At 41.1% G+C, this 20,250-nt stretch overlaps 1 protein-coding gene across 1 annotated transcript in view; it reads right to left on the reverse strand.

Annotated features, from left to right (window-relative positions):
• Positions 1–472: 472 nt before the first annotated feature.
• ppm1h (protein phosphatase, Mg2+/Mn2+ dependent, 1H) overlaps positions 473–20,250 on the reverse strand; it is a 213,854-nt gene continuing 194,076 nt past the window's right edge. Inside the window, exons 9-10 of the mRNA XM_073058736.1 lie at positions 13,448–13,599; positions 473–1,797 (exon numbers count right to left, since the gene is read on the reverse strand). Coding sequence (XP_072914837.1) covers positions 1,650–1,797; positions 13,448–13,599 — 300 coding nt within the window. The 3' untranslated portion in view covers positions 473–1,649. The remainder of the gene's footprint in view (positions 1,798–13,447; positions 13,600–20,250) is intronic.

Below are 20,250 nucleotides of genomic sequence, written 5' to 3' on the forward strand. Positions count from 1 at the left end.
GCTAACCACTGTGCTATGGTGCAGTAGCAATTTGCATCTGACAGAGGTTTATAAGAGTAGGCAGCCAGTATCTTTATCCCAGGGTTGAATTGTCTAATACCAGAGGGCGTGCATTTAAGGTGAAAGGGGGTAATTTCGAAGGAGCGGTGAGGGGAAGGTACTTTTCCACGAAGTGTTGGGTGCCTGGAATGTGGGTTGATGGATAAATTATGGACTGTTAAGAGATGTTTCGATGGGCACCCATATGTTGGAAATGGCATAATACAGACATTGTGTAGATAGACGGGATAGTTTAGTTAGCCATTTGATTACTAATTTAAATGGTTCAAATAAACATTGTGGGCCAAATGACCTGTGCTGAAGGGTTCTGTGTATTCTTGTTAAATTTTTCATTCTTTGAGAAGAGGGAAGATGATTTTTGAAAGTTTCACTGGCATGTGTGTGAACTGGAAAAAGAAAAGTGACTGAAATGTTTAAACATGAAGCAAATTTAATTACTGTACAGTGCAACATCAACTTCCTTTTACAGTTCACCTTCATGTCAAATACAGCGCAGTACTTGAAGCTGTTTACATCTTCAATCCAGCTGCCTTATACAGTACTTATAAAACACAGAAATAAACATCAAGTATGGCTGAATGTAACATTGCTTTGGAATAAAAATGGTTCACATTTCAGTCTGAGAAATTAATTTTTAAAATTAATATCGTGTCTTGGCACCTATGAATTATTTCAGAGTAGCATAGATCAAACTTGAAATACTTCCATGAGATGAACATGACTCTTGCAGAATACCTTAATCTATGAATGCTGCTTCAGTAGGAGATTGGCATGAGTAGTGTGTGATTATTGCAGCAGTTTGACTCTTGCCAAGCTATATTACCAGTGGAAGAACCCAACAGAACTGTGCAATCAAATTTGTTTTCATCATAAGTGCAATATGCTGACAATTACAACAGACAAATTTATGAAAGTCTGTAGGAAATGTTAACTAGTCTCTACTTAATACTCAAAGAAAATCATTTTACAAAAATAACCAGCAGTTTCACATAATCTTGTCCTACATGTATATACAACAGTTGGTGCTCTGATTCACTTTTCAATCAACTTTGATGACTAATGCATCTCATTTTTAAACAAAGCCTTAAAAATTGAAACAATATTTACTACATTATTATATTACTTTCCATTAGGGATTGCCATACGGATTATATGAAGAATGCTAAACACAGAGCAAATAAAGAATTTCTTCTCCACCAATGTTACAGCACTTAGAAAATATACATCAAAATTTTCATAACATAAAGACTAGTGATTTTGATAAATATACTTTTAGATTTATACAGGATATTTACTTGATTGCAGGAAAAAAATAAACAACAGAAATGGAATTGTGAAAGTTGGACTGAAAACAGAATCTGCTGATTTGCAGTTTATTAATCTCCTCTCTTTTCATAAGACTGTCTTGAATCATTTCTGGTACTTCTGCCTCACTTTCTGGTCACCATAATGATTTCCATTTGTTTTCTATTTGTAGTAAAACTGCATAGATAACCTTTGCTACAAGTAACCAAAACAAAGGAAATCTTCCATCAATATCATTATGAGGCCAGCAACACAAAGGCTACCTCGAATGGTTGTATTCATTATCATGTCCACTTATTCCCTTGCAGAAGTGGAATGACATAGACAGAGATGTCATCGCCTGAACCAAGCTTGTCATTTGATATCCTCCATCCTCGGTCCTTCAGAACTCCCCTTGCTCTCATCACCAGATCCTGGGCTGCCAAAGTGTATCTGTAAAGAATAAATGTAAATTACATAGCTTTAATAATTACCACAAGATGAAGATCTGTCTTTGAAGTATTCCTAAAGCTGTAAAACACTGAATTATTACCTTGTAAATTTATTATACCTTTTATTTAATTTTCCTAGATTTCATTAATACACTTGTACAGATGCTAACTGCAAGCTATTATCAGAATCACAGACATATGTTGTGAAATTTGTGGCAGCAGTACAATGCAAGACAAAATAGATATTTTAATTGTAATTTATAATACCTGTATATAAATTAAGTACATAGATTAAGTAGCATTTATGGTTTCATAGTCTGTTCAGAAATGTGATAGTGGAGGGGAAGAAGCTGTTTCTAAAACCTTGACTGTGTGTCTTCAGACTCCTGTATCTCCTTCCTGATGGTAGCAATGAGAAGAGGGCATGTCCTGTGTGATGCGGGTCCTTAATTATGGATGCCCCCTTTTTGAGGTATCATTTTTTTGAAGGTGTCCTTGATGGTAGGGAGGCTAGTGCCTATGATGGAGCTGGATGAGTTTACAACCCAGTGACTCTGGAAGGTAAACTAGGGAAAGATGTAAAACAGGATGCTAATTCATATTTACCGGCTTTCCATCATCAAATTCATTAATACTCCTGATATCGTTAACTGTAAGGTGTTACAATTTACACATCTTCCTGGCTACTTGGACAGAGTGCCTGGGTTTAGAGGATTGGCCTTATACCACACACTATTTCACCTGTCTCCCTTTCTCTTCACCATCTACACCTTGGACTTCAACTACACCACAGAGTCTTGCCAACTTCAGAAGTTTTCTGATGACTCTGCCATAGTTGGATGCATCAGCAAGGGAGATGAGGCTGAGTACAGGGCTACGGTGGGAAACTTTATCACATGGTGTCAGCAGAATCATCTGCAGCTTAATGTGAAAAAGACTAAGGAGCTGGTGGTGGACCTGAGGAGGGCTAAGGCACTGGTGACCCCTGTTTCCATCCAAGGGGTCAGTGTGGACATGGTGGAGGATTACAAATACCTGGGGATAAGAATGGACAATAAACTGGACTGGTCAAAGAACACTGAGGCTGTCTACAAGAAGGGTCAGAGCCGTCTCTATTTCCTGAGGAGACTGAGGTCTTTTAACATCTGCCGGACGATGCTGAGGATGTTCTACGAGTCTGTGGTGGCCAGTGCTATCATGTTTGCTGTTGTGTGCTGGGGCAGCAGGCTGAGGGTAGCAGACACCAACAGAATCAACAAACTCATTCGTAAGGCCAATGATGTTGTGGGGGTGGAACTGGACTCTCTGACGGTGGTGGCTGAAAAGAGGTTGCTGTCCAAGTTGCATGCCATCTTGGATAACGACTCCCATCCACTCCATAATGTACTGGTTAGGCACAGGAGTACATTCAGCCAGAGACTCATTCCACTGAGATGTAACACTGAACGTCATAGGAAGTCATTCCTGCCTGTGGCCATCAAACTTTATAACTCCTCCCTCGGAGTGTCAGACACCCTGAGCCAATAGGCTGGTCCTGGACTTACTTTTTCCACTTGGCATGATTAACTTATTATTATTTAATTATTTATGGTTTTATATTGCTATATTTCTTCACTATTCTTGGTTGGGTGCGGCTGTAACGAAACCCAATTTCCCTCGGGATCAATAAAGTATGTCTGTCTGTCTATTTAACTGTACAATAGTGCAATCTAGGATTGTAACGATGGGGCTCCCTCACTGTATCTTTTGTTTGTGTCAAGTGTTTCGTGACTTGTGCCAGTTTTTCTCAAGGCCAACTGTTGTACTGTGTGGGAAGTACCTAGACTTCAATTGTCAAACTACATTTTCTTAGCAACATCACAAAAATAGAGAAATCACTGAACCAAACTTCAAAAGTTCAAAGTAAATTTATTATAAAAATACATGCGTGTCACCATATACAACCCTGAGATTTGTTTTCTTGTGAGCATTCACAGTAAATTCAGGAAGCATAGCACATCAGTGAATTTCTCTTCTCAGAATGGTTAAGAAAAACACACTTCCTGCTTTCTGTTTATTCCTTACCAATATGTACAGGGACAATACATTACTATGGACAAAATCTTTAACATTGTTGAAATGTAGAACAATCTTGGGGTCCCTGAAAGCGGCTGCCCAGGTTGATAGGGTGCTAAAGAATGTGTATGATATGCTTGCCTTCATTATGAAGCACTGGGAAGAAGGGTGGTCACACTGTATTTGGACTGTTACATCAAGTGCAAGGAAAGATGTGGAGGTTTTGGAGAGGCAACAGAAGAGGTTTAAAAGGAATATGTGCTATAAGGAGAGGATGGACAACTTGGATATTTTCTCTGGATTGTAACGGGAGATCTCATGGAAGTTTATACGATGGAGAGACTTGGATAGAGTCAGTGTCTCTCCCCAGGGTCAAAATGCCTAATACTTGAGGGCATGCATTTGAAGTGAAGGCAGGGAAATTCAAAGGAGATAAGTGGAGCACTTTTTTCCATGTGGCTGGAATGCGCTGTCAGGTTGGTAGTGGAGGAAAATGTGAGAAGGGCTCTTGGATATGGACGTGGTACAATCAGAAGAGATTAGTTTACTTAGGCATTTAATTACTACATTAATTAATTTGCCACCATATTATGGGCTGAAGGGCATGTTCCTGTGTTCTATTAGATTTCAAAGAAAATTTCTCCCTGTAAAAAGTAACAGGGCCGGCTGGTGGCGCAGTGACATCAGCGCCAGACTCCGGAGTGAAGGTTCCTGAGTTCGAATCCAGTCGGGTTGCTCCAGTCGGTAGCACAACGTTATTAAACTGCAGGCTTGCTGAATGCCAATGCTGTCCAGTCAAAACACTTTACTTTTTCCATGGTGCCTGTCAGTTGTTTTGACTGTCTAATATCTGTTACTTGTGTTGAGAGCTGTGATTTGTGTTTGATGTGAATACTATATAAAACAAACATTTAAAATGCCAGTTCTCAGGCATGTAAAAAATTTCCTGCAATGGTTGATCCATGCAACTGTAAAAAAACTTGCAAAGTTATTTTGTGCAGTGTTAATTACAGATAAAAATAACTGGATATAAAACCAATATTTGTCTGGTCTAGCTGAGAGCAAAGATGTTACTTTAAGCCAACAATGGAATTTACACTTCAGTAATTTATCACTGTCCATCTGTTACCTTATCACAGATACAAACAGATTACAATGTTGATTATTGTTGATTTTACTAGCTACATTGCAGTCATACAACTAAACAGCTTGTGATCACACATAATTAAAAACTACAGGTGAACAACCATGGGATGAAATTAAATATGACAGGTATTTGGTGGCAACGGATTATTTCACAGTTCCCCATAAACTACAATTTTTTTGTGTGTATGTGACTTGCTTGCATATTTAACAGAATTGGCACCATTTATCTTTCTGATTTACGACCACCCGGCGGGGGGGGGGGGGGGTGGAGTGCAAAATTAAACCTTCACAAAGACATCATTCCTAACTTGCAGCTCCATTGAACCCTTAATTTGAAACCCTATAACCTCTACTTGCCATAATGGAAAAGGAGATACTGGGCAATTTTACCAATCGGTTACCTTGGTATGTAACCACAGTGTGAATCCACGAAGATATTTTAGAATTTAAAACCTTAATTTGAACAAGAGGGAGAGAGCTTTTACTAGATTAGGACGGGCACGTTGGACGCGTGAGATGGAAGAAGGAAAGGGGCTTGTTTTGCTGTTGCTGTTTTGTTCTGCTGAGCATTGCGGGCATGCTATATTTGCACTGGAATGTGTGGTGGTACTTACGGGCTGTCCCCAACACATTGTCAAGTGGTAATGGTTGTAAATGCAAACGGTGCATTTCATTGTATGCTTCAATGTACTTGTGATAAATAAATCTGAATCTACTGCAAATAATTGCAGGATTCAGATGCATTTTGCATATTTTTTGAAGGCTCAGTAATCATAGAATAAAAAAGCTCTTCAGCACTGAAGGAGTCATGTGTCAGTTCTTTAGAGTACAATCAAGAGATAGAGAAACCGCAAAGACTTGAAATTAGTTTACCCTGAAGTAACAGCAACGGCTGCTACAACAAAATATTGCACATTCAGTTATTAGAGTTCTCCAAGCTCCTTGGGTGCCACAGAAGCGTAACAGCTAGTGCAATGCTGTTTCCGCTCGGGGCATTCCAGAGCCATTCTGTAAGAGGTATTTGTACGTGCCCCCTGTGGAGTGTGAGAGTTTTCTCCAGGTCCTCCAATTTCCCCCCACAGCCCAAAGATGAACTGGGTAGGTGAACTGGTCATTGTAAATTGTCCTGTGATTAGGTTAGGGTTAATCAGGTTTGTCAGGAGTTGCTGAGGCGGTGTGGCTGAAGGGCTGGAAGGGCCTACTCCGTGCTGTATTACTAAATAAAATAAAATTTACCCTGTACTATTCAAAAAAAATTGCTGGTGTGACCTCATTTTATTCAATTGTTGAACTTCCATTTTTCATCATTTGTGCATACACTTAAAAACTGAAATTAGTCATCATTCAAATGTTTCACATCCTGCTTAAAGTTCCTTTCAAGTTAAGTTGAGTGCGGCCAAATGTTTTTGTCTAGTTTTGTGCAATATCCTCGATTCCAACCATCTAGAATCAATGCTTAAGCTCTATTCATATTCATGGCCTTGATGAATTGATTACATTTTTAATAATAGAAGTTAAATTATAAAAGCAACATAACTTGAGGATGTTGAGATTTTGGAGGGAGGTGAAAAAGATCAGTGGAAATTTTTGTTCCTTTGGTACAATACAAATTTAGAGACAACGGAAGGGTCTCTACGTAAGATCTGGTGTCTCCAGCAAACAAACGTCATTAAAATTCAGCCAAAGTTAAATGTCGACATACTGATTGGCATCTTTCAAAATTCTAAAGATTCTAAAATGGTTTCTGTGTAGACTGGAGAGTAGCAAACCTGACTCCACTGTGTAAGAGAGCAAAGAATGGGGAAAGGATGGACTTCTTGATCTGTTAACACAACATCAGAAGTAGGTCATTGAAGGATGCAATTTGAACATACAGATTAAATAATAGGATTTAGTAGATCATAAAACACAGTAAGTTCTGCAGATTCTGGAAATCCACAGTAATGCACACGAAATGCTGGAGGAACTCAGCAGGTAAGGCAGCATCTATGAAAATGAATAATCAGTTGACAATTTGGCCCAAGACCCTTTATCAGGACTGGAAAGGAAAGGGGAAGACACCAAAATACAAAGAAGTGGGGGAGAGGAAGGAGGATAGCTAGAAGGTGATAGGTGAAGCCACATGGGTGGGAAAGGTAAAGGGCTGGTGAAGAAGGAATCCAATCATGGGAGAAAGGAAAGGAAAGGAGGAGGGGCACTGGGGGAGGTGATAGGCAGGTCAGGAGAACAGGTAAGAGGCCAGAGTAGGAAACAGAAGAGGGAAGAGTGAGGGGAAAAGAAAAATTATCGGAAGGAGAAAGCAATGTTCCTGCCATCTGGTTGGAGGTTCCTAGATAGAATATGAGGTGTTGCTCCTTCCTCTCCAAAATGGCCTCACTGAGGCGGAAGAGGGCATGTTGGAACAGGAATGGGCAAAGGTCTGGGAAATTCTACTTTTGGCAGATAGAGCACAGGGGCTTGACAAAGCCATCTCCCAATTTACCTTTGGTCTCACCAGTACAGAGGACCCGCATCAGGAGCCGCTGATACAACAAATGACCCCAATGGATTTGCAAGTGAAGTGTTGCCTCACCTGGAAGGACTGTTTGGGGTCCTGAATGGAGGTGAGGAAGGAGGTGAATGGGTAGATGTAGCATTTCTCTGGTTTACAGGGATTAGTGGGGAGGGATGAATGGACAAGGGAATTACAGAGGGAGCAATCCCTGTAGAGAGTGGGGTGGGGGGAAATAAAGATGTGTTTGGTGGTAGGATCCTGTTGAAGATGGCAGAATGATGTGTAGGATGCAGAGGCTGATGGGCTGATAGGTAAGGATAAGAGGAACTCTACCACTGTTAAGGCAGCGGGAGGATGAAGGAGATGCAGGTGAGGGCAGCATCAATGGTGGAGTAAAGGAAATGCTCAGGAGGAGGAGGAGATCTCTGACATCCTGGAAAGGACAGCCTCACCCTGGGAGCAGATATAGCAGAGATGAAGGTACTGAGAAAAGGGAATAGCATTCATACAGGAGAAAGGGTGGGAAGAGGTACAGTCATGATAGCCATAGGAATTGGTAAGTTTATAAAAGACGTTGTTGGACAGAGAGATCGAGAAATGGGATAGAGGCATCAGAAATGGACCAAGTGAGTTTAAGTTGGAGGCAAAGTTGATGAAATTGATGAGTTCAGCATGGGTGCAAGAAGCAGCACCAATGCAGTCATCAAAGTAACGCAGGAAGAGATGAATCCAGAAGAATAATAGGACTGAGTAGCTCATAAGCATGAAAAATTCTGCAGATGCTGGAAATCCAGAGTAAAACATAGGAAATACTAGAGGAAGTCAGCAGGCCAGGGAGGATCTATGGAGAGGATAAACAGATAACGTGTCCTGATGAAGGGTCTTGGCCCAAACCATTGACTATCTATTCCTCTCCATAGATGCTGCCTGACCTGCTGAGTTGCTCCAGCATTTTGTGTGCGAAACACTCTAAGATTTCTATGAAAAGAAAAACATGTTTGACCAATCTACCAGAATACTTTGGAGTTGTGACTAGTAGGACAGGTAGTTGGGTTTTCAGAAAGCTTTTGATCAGGTCCCGATTTGAATGGTTGGTTAACAAGGTTGGAAAGGATGTTTTCTATGGTGGGGAAGTCTAGGGCCAGAGGATACAGCCTCAGAATAGAGGGGCATTCATTTAGAACAAAGATGAGGAGAGTGGTGAGTCTGTGGAATTTGTTGCCACAGGCATCTGTGGAGGCCAGATCATTGGATGCATTTAAGGTGGTGGTTGACAGGTTCTTGATTAGTAAGGGTGTGAAAAGTTATGGGGAGAAGGCAGGAGAATGGAGTTGAGAGAGAAATGGATCAGCCATGATGAAATGGAGGAGCTGGCTCGATGGGCTAAATGGCCTAATTCTGCTCTTATGCCTTATGATCTAGGGCTGAAGCACATGGAGCTAGGGGTAAATGCTGGTATGGATTGAAATTGGTTAAAGGACATGAGAAATAACAAGGTGTTTTTCAGGTTGTCTGACTATAACTGGTGGAGCAGTGCAAACATTCAACCTTGAACTCCACTTAATCCACAACAAAGTCTTTGCTGAGGGGAAGCAAATGTCATATTTTTTGATTTTGTGCTGATACAATACTACGTGGCATTGTGAGTAGGATGTGAATATGGGTTTCACTGCTAAATGAGTGGGTGAAAATAACGCAGATGGAAAATAATGTGGAGAATTACGAGGTCATCCACTTCAGTACAACAAGCAGAGTATTTTTTAAATAATGAGAGATTGGAAATGTTGATATTCAAACACTTGGGTTGTTGTCCACAAGTCACCATGCATTCACATGAAATTACAAGAAGCAATTAATAAAGTGAATGATAGGCTGGATTTCAGCACAAGAGAAAAAAGTTTTATTGCAATTTTATAGAACCTTGGTGAGCCTGTACCTGGAGTATTAAGAGCAGTTCTTGTCTTTACCTAAAATATCAAACAAACTTGCAAAGAGAAAGCACAATATTCCCTAGACTTATTCTTGAGATGGTAGATTTTCTGTCTGAGGAGAAACTGTATTCTTTGGAGTTTTGCAGATCATGAAATTATCTCATTGAAGCTTACAAAACTCCAATAGGGTAGTGCTTCCCCTGACTGAGGTTTCTAGATTAAAGAATCTCAGTCTCAGACTATGGGGTAGGTCATTTAGCATATTGAGAAAATGCAGAGACTAGTGGATATGTTGGAAGTCTGTATCCTGGAGAACTGCAAATTATTGTCCTTGAGTTAATTTAAAACAGAGTTCAAAAGCTTTCTGAATGTTAAGGGCTTTGAAGGATATGTGCCTGTCAAAAGAAAAGGTGAAGGTCTAGGGAACCTGGTTTTCAAGAGATATTGAGGCCCTGGTGAAGAAGAAAAAGGGAGAGGTAAGTAGGAACAAATGAGGTACTTATGAAGTATAAGAAATGCCAGAAAAGACTTAAGAAAGAAATTAGGAGGGCTAAAAGAAGGGATGATTTTGCCCTAGTAGACAAGGTAAAGGAGAATCATAAGGGATTCTTCAGATATGTTAAGAGCAAAAGGATTGCAAGGGACTAAATTAATCTGCTGGAAGATCAGAATGGTAATCTACGCGTGGAGCCAAAAGAGATGGGAGAGATCTTAAATTGATTTTTTGCATCTGTATTTACTCAGGAGATGGACAGAGTCCACAGAAATGAGGCAAAACAGCAGTGAGGTCATGGACTCTATTCAGATTAGAGGAGAAGGTGTTTTCTGTCCTAAGGCAAATTAGGGTGGATAAATCTCCTGTCCTGACAAGGTGTTCCCCTGGACCCTGCTGGAGGCAAGTTCAGAAATTGCCTAGCAGAGATATTTAAATCATCCTTAGCGACAGGTGAGGTACTGGAGGACTGGATGATAGCTAATGCTGTTCTGCTGTTTAAGAACAGCTCTAAAGATAAATCAGGAAATTATAGGCTGGTGAGACTGACATCAGAAGCAGGAAAGCTATTCCAAAGGGCCAGATATATGAGTATCTGGATAGATGTGGACTGATTAGGGATAGTCAGTTTGACTTTGTGTATGGTAGGATACATCTAACCAAAAATATAGAGTTTTTTGAGGAAGTTACCAGGAAAGTTGATGAAGGCAATGCAGTGGGTGATGTCTATGTGGACTTTAGTAAAGCATTTGTCAAGGGCTTGCATGGAGTTTGGTCAAGAAGGTTCAGTTGCTTGGCATTCAAGGTGAGGTTGTAAACTGGATTAGACATTGGGCTTGTAGGAGAAGCTGGAGAGTGGTATTCAATGGTTGCCTCTCTGACTGGAGGCCTGTGACTAGCGGAGTGCCACAGGGATCGATGCTGGGTTTGTTGTTTGTCCTCTATATTAATGATCTGGATGATAAGATGGCTAACTGATTCAGGAAATTTGGGGGGTGTAATGGACAAGAGGAAGACTATCAGAGCTTGCAGTGGGATCTGAGCCAGTTGGAAAAATGGGCAGAAAAATGGCCGATAGAATTGAATACAGTCAAGTGTGAGGTGTTGCACTGGAAGGACCACCTAGGGTTGGTCTTACACAGTGTATGGTAGGGCACTGAGGAGAGCAGTATAAAGGGATCTGGGAATGCAAGTCCATCATTCTTTGAAGGTGGCACCACAGGTCAAAAAGGAAGTTTTTATGTATTCTAAATGGAAAGGTAACACAATGGTGGCTAACAAGTCAAAGCCAACAAAGAGAGGACATATAATAGAGCAAAAACTAACAGAAGGCAACTAAGAAAGTCATTAAGGTAAAGATGGAATATGAAAAGTAAGCTAGCCAGTAATATTAAAGAGGATATCAAAAGTTCCTTCAGATACAGAAAGTGTAAAAGAGAGGCAAGAGGGTATCGGACTGCTGGAACATAATGCTGGAGAGGCAGTAATGGGGGCAATGAAATAGCGGATGAACTGAATAAGTATTCTGCAACAATCTTCACTGTGGAAGACACTAGCAGTATGGTGAAGTTCCAGGTGTCAGGGGGTATGGAATGTGTGAAGTTACCATTCAGCCCATCAACTCTGTTCTGCCATTCCACCTGGGCTGATTTATTATTCCTCTTAACCCCATTCTCTTACCTTCTCCCCGTAACATTTGTCACACTTACTAATCAAGAACCTTTCAAACACCATCTTAAATATACTTAAATGATTTGGCTTTCACAGCTGTCTGTGGCAATGAATTCCACAGATCCATCATCCCTGGCTAAAGAAATTCCTCCTCATCTCTGTTCTAAAGGGATGTCCTTCTATTTTGAGGCTGAGCCCCTTTGGTCCTAGAATCCCCCACTACAGGAAACCTCCTCCACATGTTCACTCCTTCTCAACCTTTCAATATTCGATAGGTTTCAATGAGCGCCCCCCTCATTCTTCTAAACTCCAGCAAGTACAAGTCCAGAGCTATCAAACGCTCCTCATATGTTAACCTTTATTTTTGGGATAATTCAGAATTAAGATGGTGCCAAATGGCTGCCTCTTTGAGCTCATCTGTGTAATCAGCTTAAATTCCTCACTTATTTTTCCCCTTTTCAAGGTGGTTGGAGTTCTATCCAGGTCCCTGATCTGCAAGTGGCATTCAAAATGCTTTTTTGTTTTTAAGTTGCCATCTCTGGGGTTGGTGGCCCTGCAGATGACCGATTCCAGGCCAGTGTTGCCTACTGAGGCGCCGTGGGAGAAGGAACATCAGGATTTCGCTGTGACGGATGGATGGACGGAGGTCTCTGTAGTCGAGCAGTCACATTCGCTTTCTCTCGATGGGGGGAGAGTTTGCTGCCAATTCTCAAGTCAGCAATCTCGAAATAAAAATTGACATGGCGGACAGTAACCCTGAAATAGCGACTGTTAGTTTCCCCTTTCACTGTGATAACGCGTGATCTTTCTCTGTCCTTGTATGTGTAAGAGAGAGCCTGCGGAATGTCAAACTGTCGGGTCAACTATAGTTTGTGTTGACTGCATATCACGGTCTCCCTTTGGACGCTTTACTGTTGCTTGGTGGCTGGTGGGCACTGACGCTTTTTGTTGAAACTGGAGGGGCGAGGGGAGGTTGATGCATTGGTGCTTACTGCTGCTTGTGTTGGGGGGGGAGAAGGGGAGGCTTTGGAGTTCTAACATCCTTCTGTCATTCATTCTTTTGCGGTTCTGTTTTTTGTGGATGTCTGCGAAGACAATATTTCAGGTCGTATACTGTATACATTCTCTGATAACAAACGTAACCACTTGAATCATTCTTGTGACCCTCCACTGGACTCTCTCCAACGCCAGCACATTCTTTCTTAGATAAGGGTCCCAAAACTGCTCACAGTACTCCGAGTGAGCCCTCATCATGACCCTTGCACCTTAGTTATCTATCTGCACTTTACTTCTGAAACTGTAACATTACATTCTGAATTTGGTTATTATTGTTCCTTTTCTATTAGCTTGACATACTTACGTTTGGAATGATCTGTCTAGATGAAGATCTTCACTACATCTTGGTACGTGTGACAACTACTACATAATAATTGATAGATGGGGTGCCACAGCAGTTAGCACAATGTTACTACAGCTCGGGGCTTGGAATTTGGAGTTCAGCCCCAGCGTCCTCAGTAAGGAGTCTGTGTATCTCTTCCCCATGGAATGCAGCAGTTTTCTCTGGGTCTTCTGGTTTCCTCCCAGTCCAGACATATCAGGTAGGTTAACTGGTCCCGTGATGAGGTTAGGATTAAATCAGGGTTGTCTCAGTTTGCTGGGGTGGTTCAAAGGGCCAGAAGGGCCTATTGCACTCTGTACCTCTACGTAAAATAAAAATAAAGAACTTCCTCCTCATCTCTAGATGGCTGACCTCTTAAACCGATAAATGGTAAATGTTAATAGCCTAGTAAATATTTTAATAAGAATATTTCATTACAGATATTAACTAGCACTTGATAACTAATTAGAATTCCTCACAGACCTGTGTGGATCATCAGGATCGCAGTTGGCAAGAAAGCTAGTGATAGCATCCGCCACTTCTTTGTTTGACAGAACGTCCCACAGGCCGTCGGTGGCGAGAACCAGTGTATCATCTGCATCATGTTCATGCTCTGTGCAGTCATAGACTCTCACCTGTGCACACATCAATTAAAATGCCTTTATCAAACAAACACTCCAAAGAAGGTTTCGTTTTCTCTCATGCATGTGAAGAAAACAAATTCCATCAATTATTCATAGGACCTGTGCATTAAAAATTCCCAAATCGATAGTGAACAATAATAAATCTTAACTGCCTCAACAATAAATATACAAACAAGTTTTCAGTAACAGAATAATGTATTCCATCTTTCTTTGTATGGGAAAGCATTGCAAGCAAAAACACTATTGTTCTCCTGATGAAGGGTTTCAGCCCGAAACGTCGTCACTACTTCCTCCCATAGATGTTGTCTGGCCTGCTGAGTTCTGCCAGCATTTTGTGTTTTTAATTGTTTCCAAATATGTTTTATCTTAATTTCAGGAAAAAGGCTATTAACTATCAACCTTACCATTCATTTTGATCAGATCAGATTTCAGCTTTTTAGGCCAACTGCATTTCACAGCCTTCACTGTGGCAATTGGATAGTTAAAATCTCCATGGCAACAGCCTGACATTCTATCTTGTCTATCTCGGCAGCTCCTAAACCAGGCAAGATGGGCCCAACTCTCCTGTGCAGAGCAAATTGAATTACTCTGAGAAGGGGGGGGGGGGGGGGGTGCAAATTTCTAAAAGGTAGACACCTTAGTGACACAACTACAATAAGATCTGGTGTAGAAGCTACATTTCAACTCACATTAGATTTTAAAAAAAGAATGCATATGCTTTAACTTAAGGAACTAAAATCAGTCTTGATTATTTCTATTTAAAATTTTGATCCTACACAGCAATAATATCTGGTAGAATGCAAAAATATCAACAAAATTATCTGCAAGCAACTCAGCAAAGCAAGTTGTACATACACGTTTGTATGTGTTAGGATTATGGGTTGTGCCACAAGGTCTTTGTGTCCGTGAAAGATGTTTAAGAATTCAGAAACATTCACTGTGGATTCCGGTCCATTGGATACATTGGGACCAGTACATTTTGATCCAATTAACAGGCTGCCCCAATTAGCCAAAGTTTCATGCAAATAGTTAAAAAGGTATTTAAAAAAAGACAAATTACCATTTAACCAAGTAACAAATTATGTATTTAAATGAAATATGGAGCAAATTAGAACACTATCAGTACTACTTGTGTACTATAAAACTGTGTATTAGTTCCTGTTAGTTATCTACAGAGTGATTGATTAATCCAGTGTGTGCTGCCTTGTTCTTTTGATTGACCGTAAATTAACAAAATCAGGGGAGACGCCTAGTGCAGCTAATGGACTGCCTTCATACAATCCTTTCTTGGATTGCATCCTCCAAATCTTCATTTTCATTCTAACATTCAAGATGGTTGTTGATACCTTCAAGTTCTTTGTAGTTCCTGACTTGCAGAAGTAGTGAGATCATTTAATTTTCACTCCTGGCCATTTCTGGCATCTCCAAGCCTGAGTGTTTGAAATCGCAGTGAGCAAAATGGATCTCAGTTGTCTTACTGTTTATTTCTCACCAACTATCAGTAACAAAAATCACCATTTTTTGAACACAAATGCACACAACTGACACTATTTAAAAACCGTTTGTTTTAAGCATGGTGTAGCATCTGACGCTAGTTATAAACAATGCAACATTCTCCTGCCTCAATTAAGCAGCTAAATGTGTACTAAATGAAGGGAATCCTGGCTACTTTCTTGATTAGTTTTTTGTTTTTTAAGAGTTGTACCAAAAAAGCATCTGCTTGTTAACCAATGGTCCAATCAATTGGAAGCTGCTGTATGTAAAATCAGCTCACTGGACTAAGCACAAACTGAATTGTTGCACAAAAGACTATAATTTTGTTCACATTGATGTACCAATGAAAAGGAATTTTAGCGAAGTGTATTTTCCACATAAACTATTGCCATAGTGACTTCAGGGTGTAATTCTTGCCCATCATGCTGTGAATACTGACATTGATTCTCTGATAAATATAAGGAGACTGAAGTGAAATTTTATTAAACTGAGGGGCCACACACATCAGTCATTTAATATTTTCATTCCTCAGGTCTGCAGTGACTTTGGACTGTCAGATTCAGGATTGAAACGAATATTTCACCCTCCAGAACTGAATTACAGCATTCATTCTCCTGAATAGACACTCACTGAATATTCTGCACTTGTTTGCAAATGAAAATATGTGTACTAAGTCTGCAATCAATACTGTACATCAAGTATGTAATTAAAAAGGTTTTTGGCAGAACTGCAGGATTGAGTAGTACATGCTTGACTTCTCACAAGGATAAAATACTACTGTGTCTTTCTCTTTAGTAGGCCCTTGATTCAAGGATGGTTTGCTTTCACTCTAGTTCTGAGAAGTGGAAGATGCCTGTGCATGGATTCTTTTAACATGGAATGACCACTGTACATAGCTACCATGTGGTCTTGACAAAGTGTACCTTGATCCAATGGCAATGAGGTCCAAGGCCATTAAAAACCAGGCTCTGGTGGACTTAAATGGACAAAAATACACACTCACCACTCACACAAACACTAAATCTGGTCCACAATATCTTCCTTAACCTTCTTCCCTTCCTCTGATTAGTTGATTACTTCAGTTTCCTCCTTCAGTTCTATTTTCCCTCCTCCTATTCCCCCCCAGCTACAACCCTTCACTCACCCCTTCCCACACAATACCTCCACAAACCTCACGCTAACCTCTCTCCGCTGTTCTTTCAGCAACAGTTACTGACTCTCACCAGAGACCCTCCGTGCCTCAGATTCAGGTTTATTTATCACAGGTACCTGGAAACATACAGTGAAATGTGTCAACACAAGGAAATCTGCAGATGCTGGAAATTCAAACAACACACACAAAATGCTGGTGGAACACAGCAGGCCAGGCAGCATCTGTAAGGAGAAGCACTGTCGACGTTTTGGGCCAAGACCCTTCGTCAGGACTAAGGGTCTCGGCCTGAAATTTCGACAGTGCTTCTCCTTATAGATGCTGCCTGGCCTGCTGTGTTCCACCAGCATTTTGTGAGTGAAATGTTTCGTTTGCATTAACAACCAACACACTCAAGGATGTGCTGGGACCAGCCCGCAAGTGTCACCACACATTCCAGCGCCAACACAGCATGTCCACAATGCTTGGCAGATCAACACAGAACACACCAAGTGACAGAGCAACAACAGCAAAACAAGGTCAGTCCCGTCCTCTCATCCACCACACACACACACACACACTCACTTGTTCTCTCACACACACACACACACACACTCACTTGTTCTCTCTCTCACACACACACACACACACTCACTTGTTCTCTCTCACACACACACACACTCACTTGTTCACTTACACACACACACACTCACTTACACACACACACACACACACACACTCACTTGTTCTCTCTCACACACACACACTCACTTGTTCTCTCACACACACTCACTTACACACACACACACACACACACACACAAAGTTCTGTCAATAGCCTGTGACTTAGCCCAGGTCCATGACTCTCCTCTGAGATACTCTTCAGCCACCCAGCCCTGCTTGATGTCAGTGGGTCACATCCTCATTCACTATGTTCTGTGGCTGGTCTGGTGAGTCCAATGGACTCGCAGCATGCTAGCCAACAGACTCACAGCCTTGCACATCTTGAAATCAAGTCTGCAAACCAAACTCAGAAAGCCACACACACAAACTTCATTTCAACAGAGGAGTTCAGGTGAGATTTGGGTGGTTCACTTCAGTGTGAAAGGCTCTAAGAAGATAAAATTTACGATTTTTTCTTCTCAGGGCAACCAAGTCGTCAAGTCTCAAAGCGCACTACTTTCTTGATGGGCCAGGCTCTGAAAGAATTATGTCAGATCCACTCTGCTAGCTACTCCTGGGCTATTGTCGGCTGTTCTGATGATGAGTGTGATATTGAATTATTTTCTTGTCACATCTGCATTACGCCATTGCACAATGCACATCAAAGCAGTTGCATTGTCATGACTGCCTTATAAAGAACAACTTAACTTTAAAAAGACAATATTTTAATTGTAAAGCATTCACAAAGGTACTCTTCACTGGAGTTGGAGGAGATTTGGTACGTCACTAAGGGCTCTCACTGATTTCTGCAGATTTACAGTGGAGGGCATCCTGTCTGGTGGCATCATTGCCTGGTGCGGAGAGTCCAATGTGCAGCATCAAAAGAGGCTGCAGAAGGTTGTAAACTCAGCCAGCTTTATCACAATCCTCCCCACCGTCACAGACATCGCCAAAGGGTCGGCATCCATCATGAAACCACCTGGGACATGCCCTCTTCTCATTACTACCATCAGAGAGGAGGTACAGCAGCCTGAAGCCCCAAACTTAATGTTTTAAGAACAGATTTTTCCCCTTTGCCATCAGATTTCTGAATGGTTCATGGACATTACTTTGCTATTCCTGTTTTGCAATATTTATTATTTTATTGTGACTTACAGTATGTTTAAAAATGTATTACTCTGTACTGCTGCCACAAAACAACAAATGTCATGACATATATCAGTGCAAATAAACCTGAATCTGATTCCAAGATGCAACACTTGTGTTGTCCATCTGTATCAGCCTTTGAGTAGCCTAGAATTTCAGCCTTTTTTTTAGGCCGCTCACAAAAGACCATTTTACAGGAAGGGTTTCAGCACCTAAGTTACAGGGAAAGGTTGAACAAGTTAGGTCTTTATTCTTTGCAGCGTAGAAGATTGAGGGGGGACTTGATAGAGGTATTTAAAATTATGAGGGGAATAGATTGAGTTGACGTGGATAGGCTTTTTCTATTGAGAGTAGGGGAGATTTAAACAAGAGGACATGATTTGAGTTAGGGGGCAAAAGCTTAAGGGTAACATGAAGGGGAATTTCTTTACTCAGAGAGTGGTAGCTGTGTGGAATGAGCTTCCAGTAGAAGTAGTAGAGGCAGGTTCGGTATTGTCATTTAAAGTAAAATTGGATAGGTATATGGACAGGAAAGGAATGGAGGGTTATGGGCTGAGTGCGGGCCAGTGGGACTATGTGAGAGTAAGCGTCGGCATGGACTAGAAGGGCTGAGATGGCCTGCTTCCATGCTGTAATTATTATATGGTTCCAATCTGTTTTATCATTTTATGTTTTGTGGGAACAGATGGAGTGACAAAGATCTCCGTTTCCACAGAAATACCCTAAGTTTACTGCATGCTCTTCTTTCAAACTCCCACCCTGGTCACCCACCTACCAGTTCTCTTGAAACTCTCTTGCCTTGTGCCTCACACTGCACCTGGCACAACCTGCCAGCTGACTCACGGAAAGGAGCTGGCTGCTTCCCAGCCCTCCTTTGGCTGGTGAGGTGCAGCTAAAGAGCTCAGTAGAAAACACACTGTCCAAACCCAAAAGTGATTGGTTCATATGACCCATTTTGTACAGAACTGGCAATCTCTCTCCTTCAACAAGTCTTAATTATCTTCATTGATCTGAATATGCTAAAAGATCATGCCATTTTGATTCAGGAAAAACTGGAAAGTATGGCTGATTCTCACTAAGAGAAATGTCCTTCAAATTTATGATTTTAAACCATAAGACCATTGGACATAAGAACAGAATTAGGCCAATCAGCCCATTGAGTCTCCTCCACCATTCCATCATGGCTGATTTATTATCATTCTCCTGCCTTCTCCCTATAACTTTCGATGCCTGACTAATCAAGAACCTATCAACCTCCAGTTTACATACACCCAATGACTTGACCTCTAAAGCCATCTGCAGCAATGAATTCCACAGATTCACTACCCTTTGGCTAAAGAAATCCCTCATCTTTGTTCTAAAGGACATTATTCTATTCTGAGGCTGTACCCTCTGCTCCTAGATTCTCTTGCTATAGGAAACACCTTTCCACATCCATTCTGAGCCTTTCAAGCCCCTCTTGTTTTAATTTCCTATTGATTTGAAAATTAATATTCACAATAACCTGGAGGATATTCAGAGATTTTGTTAGGCAACTTTATTTTATTACTGGAACTTAAAAATGACTTGCACTTCAAGGTTCCATGACATAAGCGTGATGATCTTTTACTGGTCGTGTCAGCAGGAAACCTGGTTGAAAGCACTGGGCCTATAATTTGGTCCTAATTCAAAAGAATACATGGAATTTACCAGAAATTCTATACTGAATCCCTCCAACAGTTCATATAGCGTTACTGAGAAGTTCAAAACAAAACCATCTTCAGATAGTGGAAATCTAAAATGAAAAGAAAATTAAGAAATGCTCAGTAGGTCAGGCTGCATCTGTGGGAAGAGAAAGTGAATTAATGCTTCAGGTAATCTGGACTAGAGAATGAATATGTATTTAAATGACGAATGAAAATGTAGGTGGTTAGCTTAGTAAGTTTGAGACGATATGAAGATTGGTGGTCTTGTCGATAGTGTAGCAGACTGACAGGGTACAGAGGGATATAGATCATTTGCAGAAAGGCAGAGAAATGGCGGATGGTGTCATTAGAAACGGGGATGGTGCTGGAGGATTGGCGTTTTGCTCATGTGGTTCCATTGTTTAAAAAGGGTTCTAAGAGTAAACCTGGCAATTATAGGCCTGTCAGTTTGACGTCAGTGGTGGGGAAATTAATGGAAAGTATTGTGGCGACCCACTTCCTGCGCAGGCGAACCGGCTCACAAATA

This window comes from Hemitrygon akajei, chromosome 10 (assembly GCF_048418815.1).
Source record: "Hemitrygon akajei chromosome 10, sHemAka1.3, whole genome shotgun sequence".
In the NCBI taxonomy this organism is placed as follows: Eukaryota; Metazoa; Chordata; class Chondrichthyes; order Myliobatiformes; family Dasyatidae; genus Hemitrygon; species Hemitrygon akajei.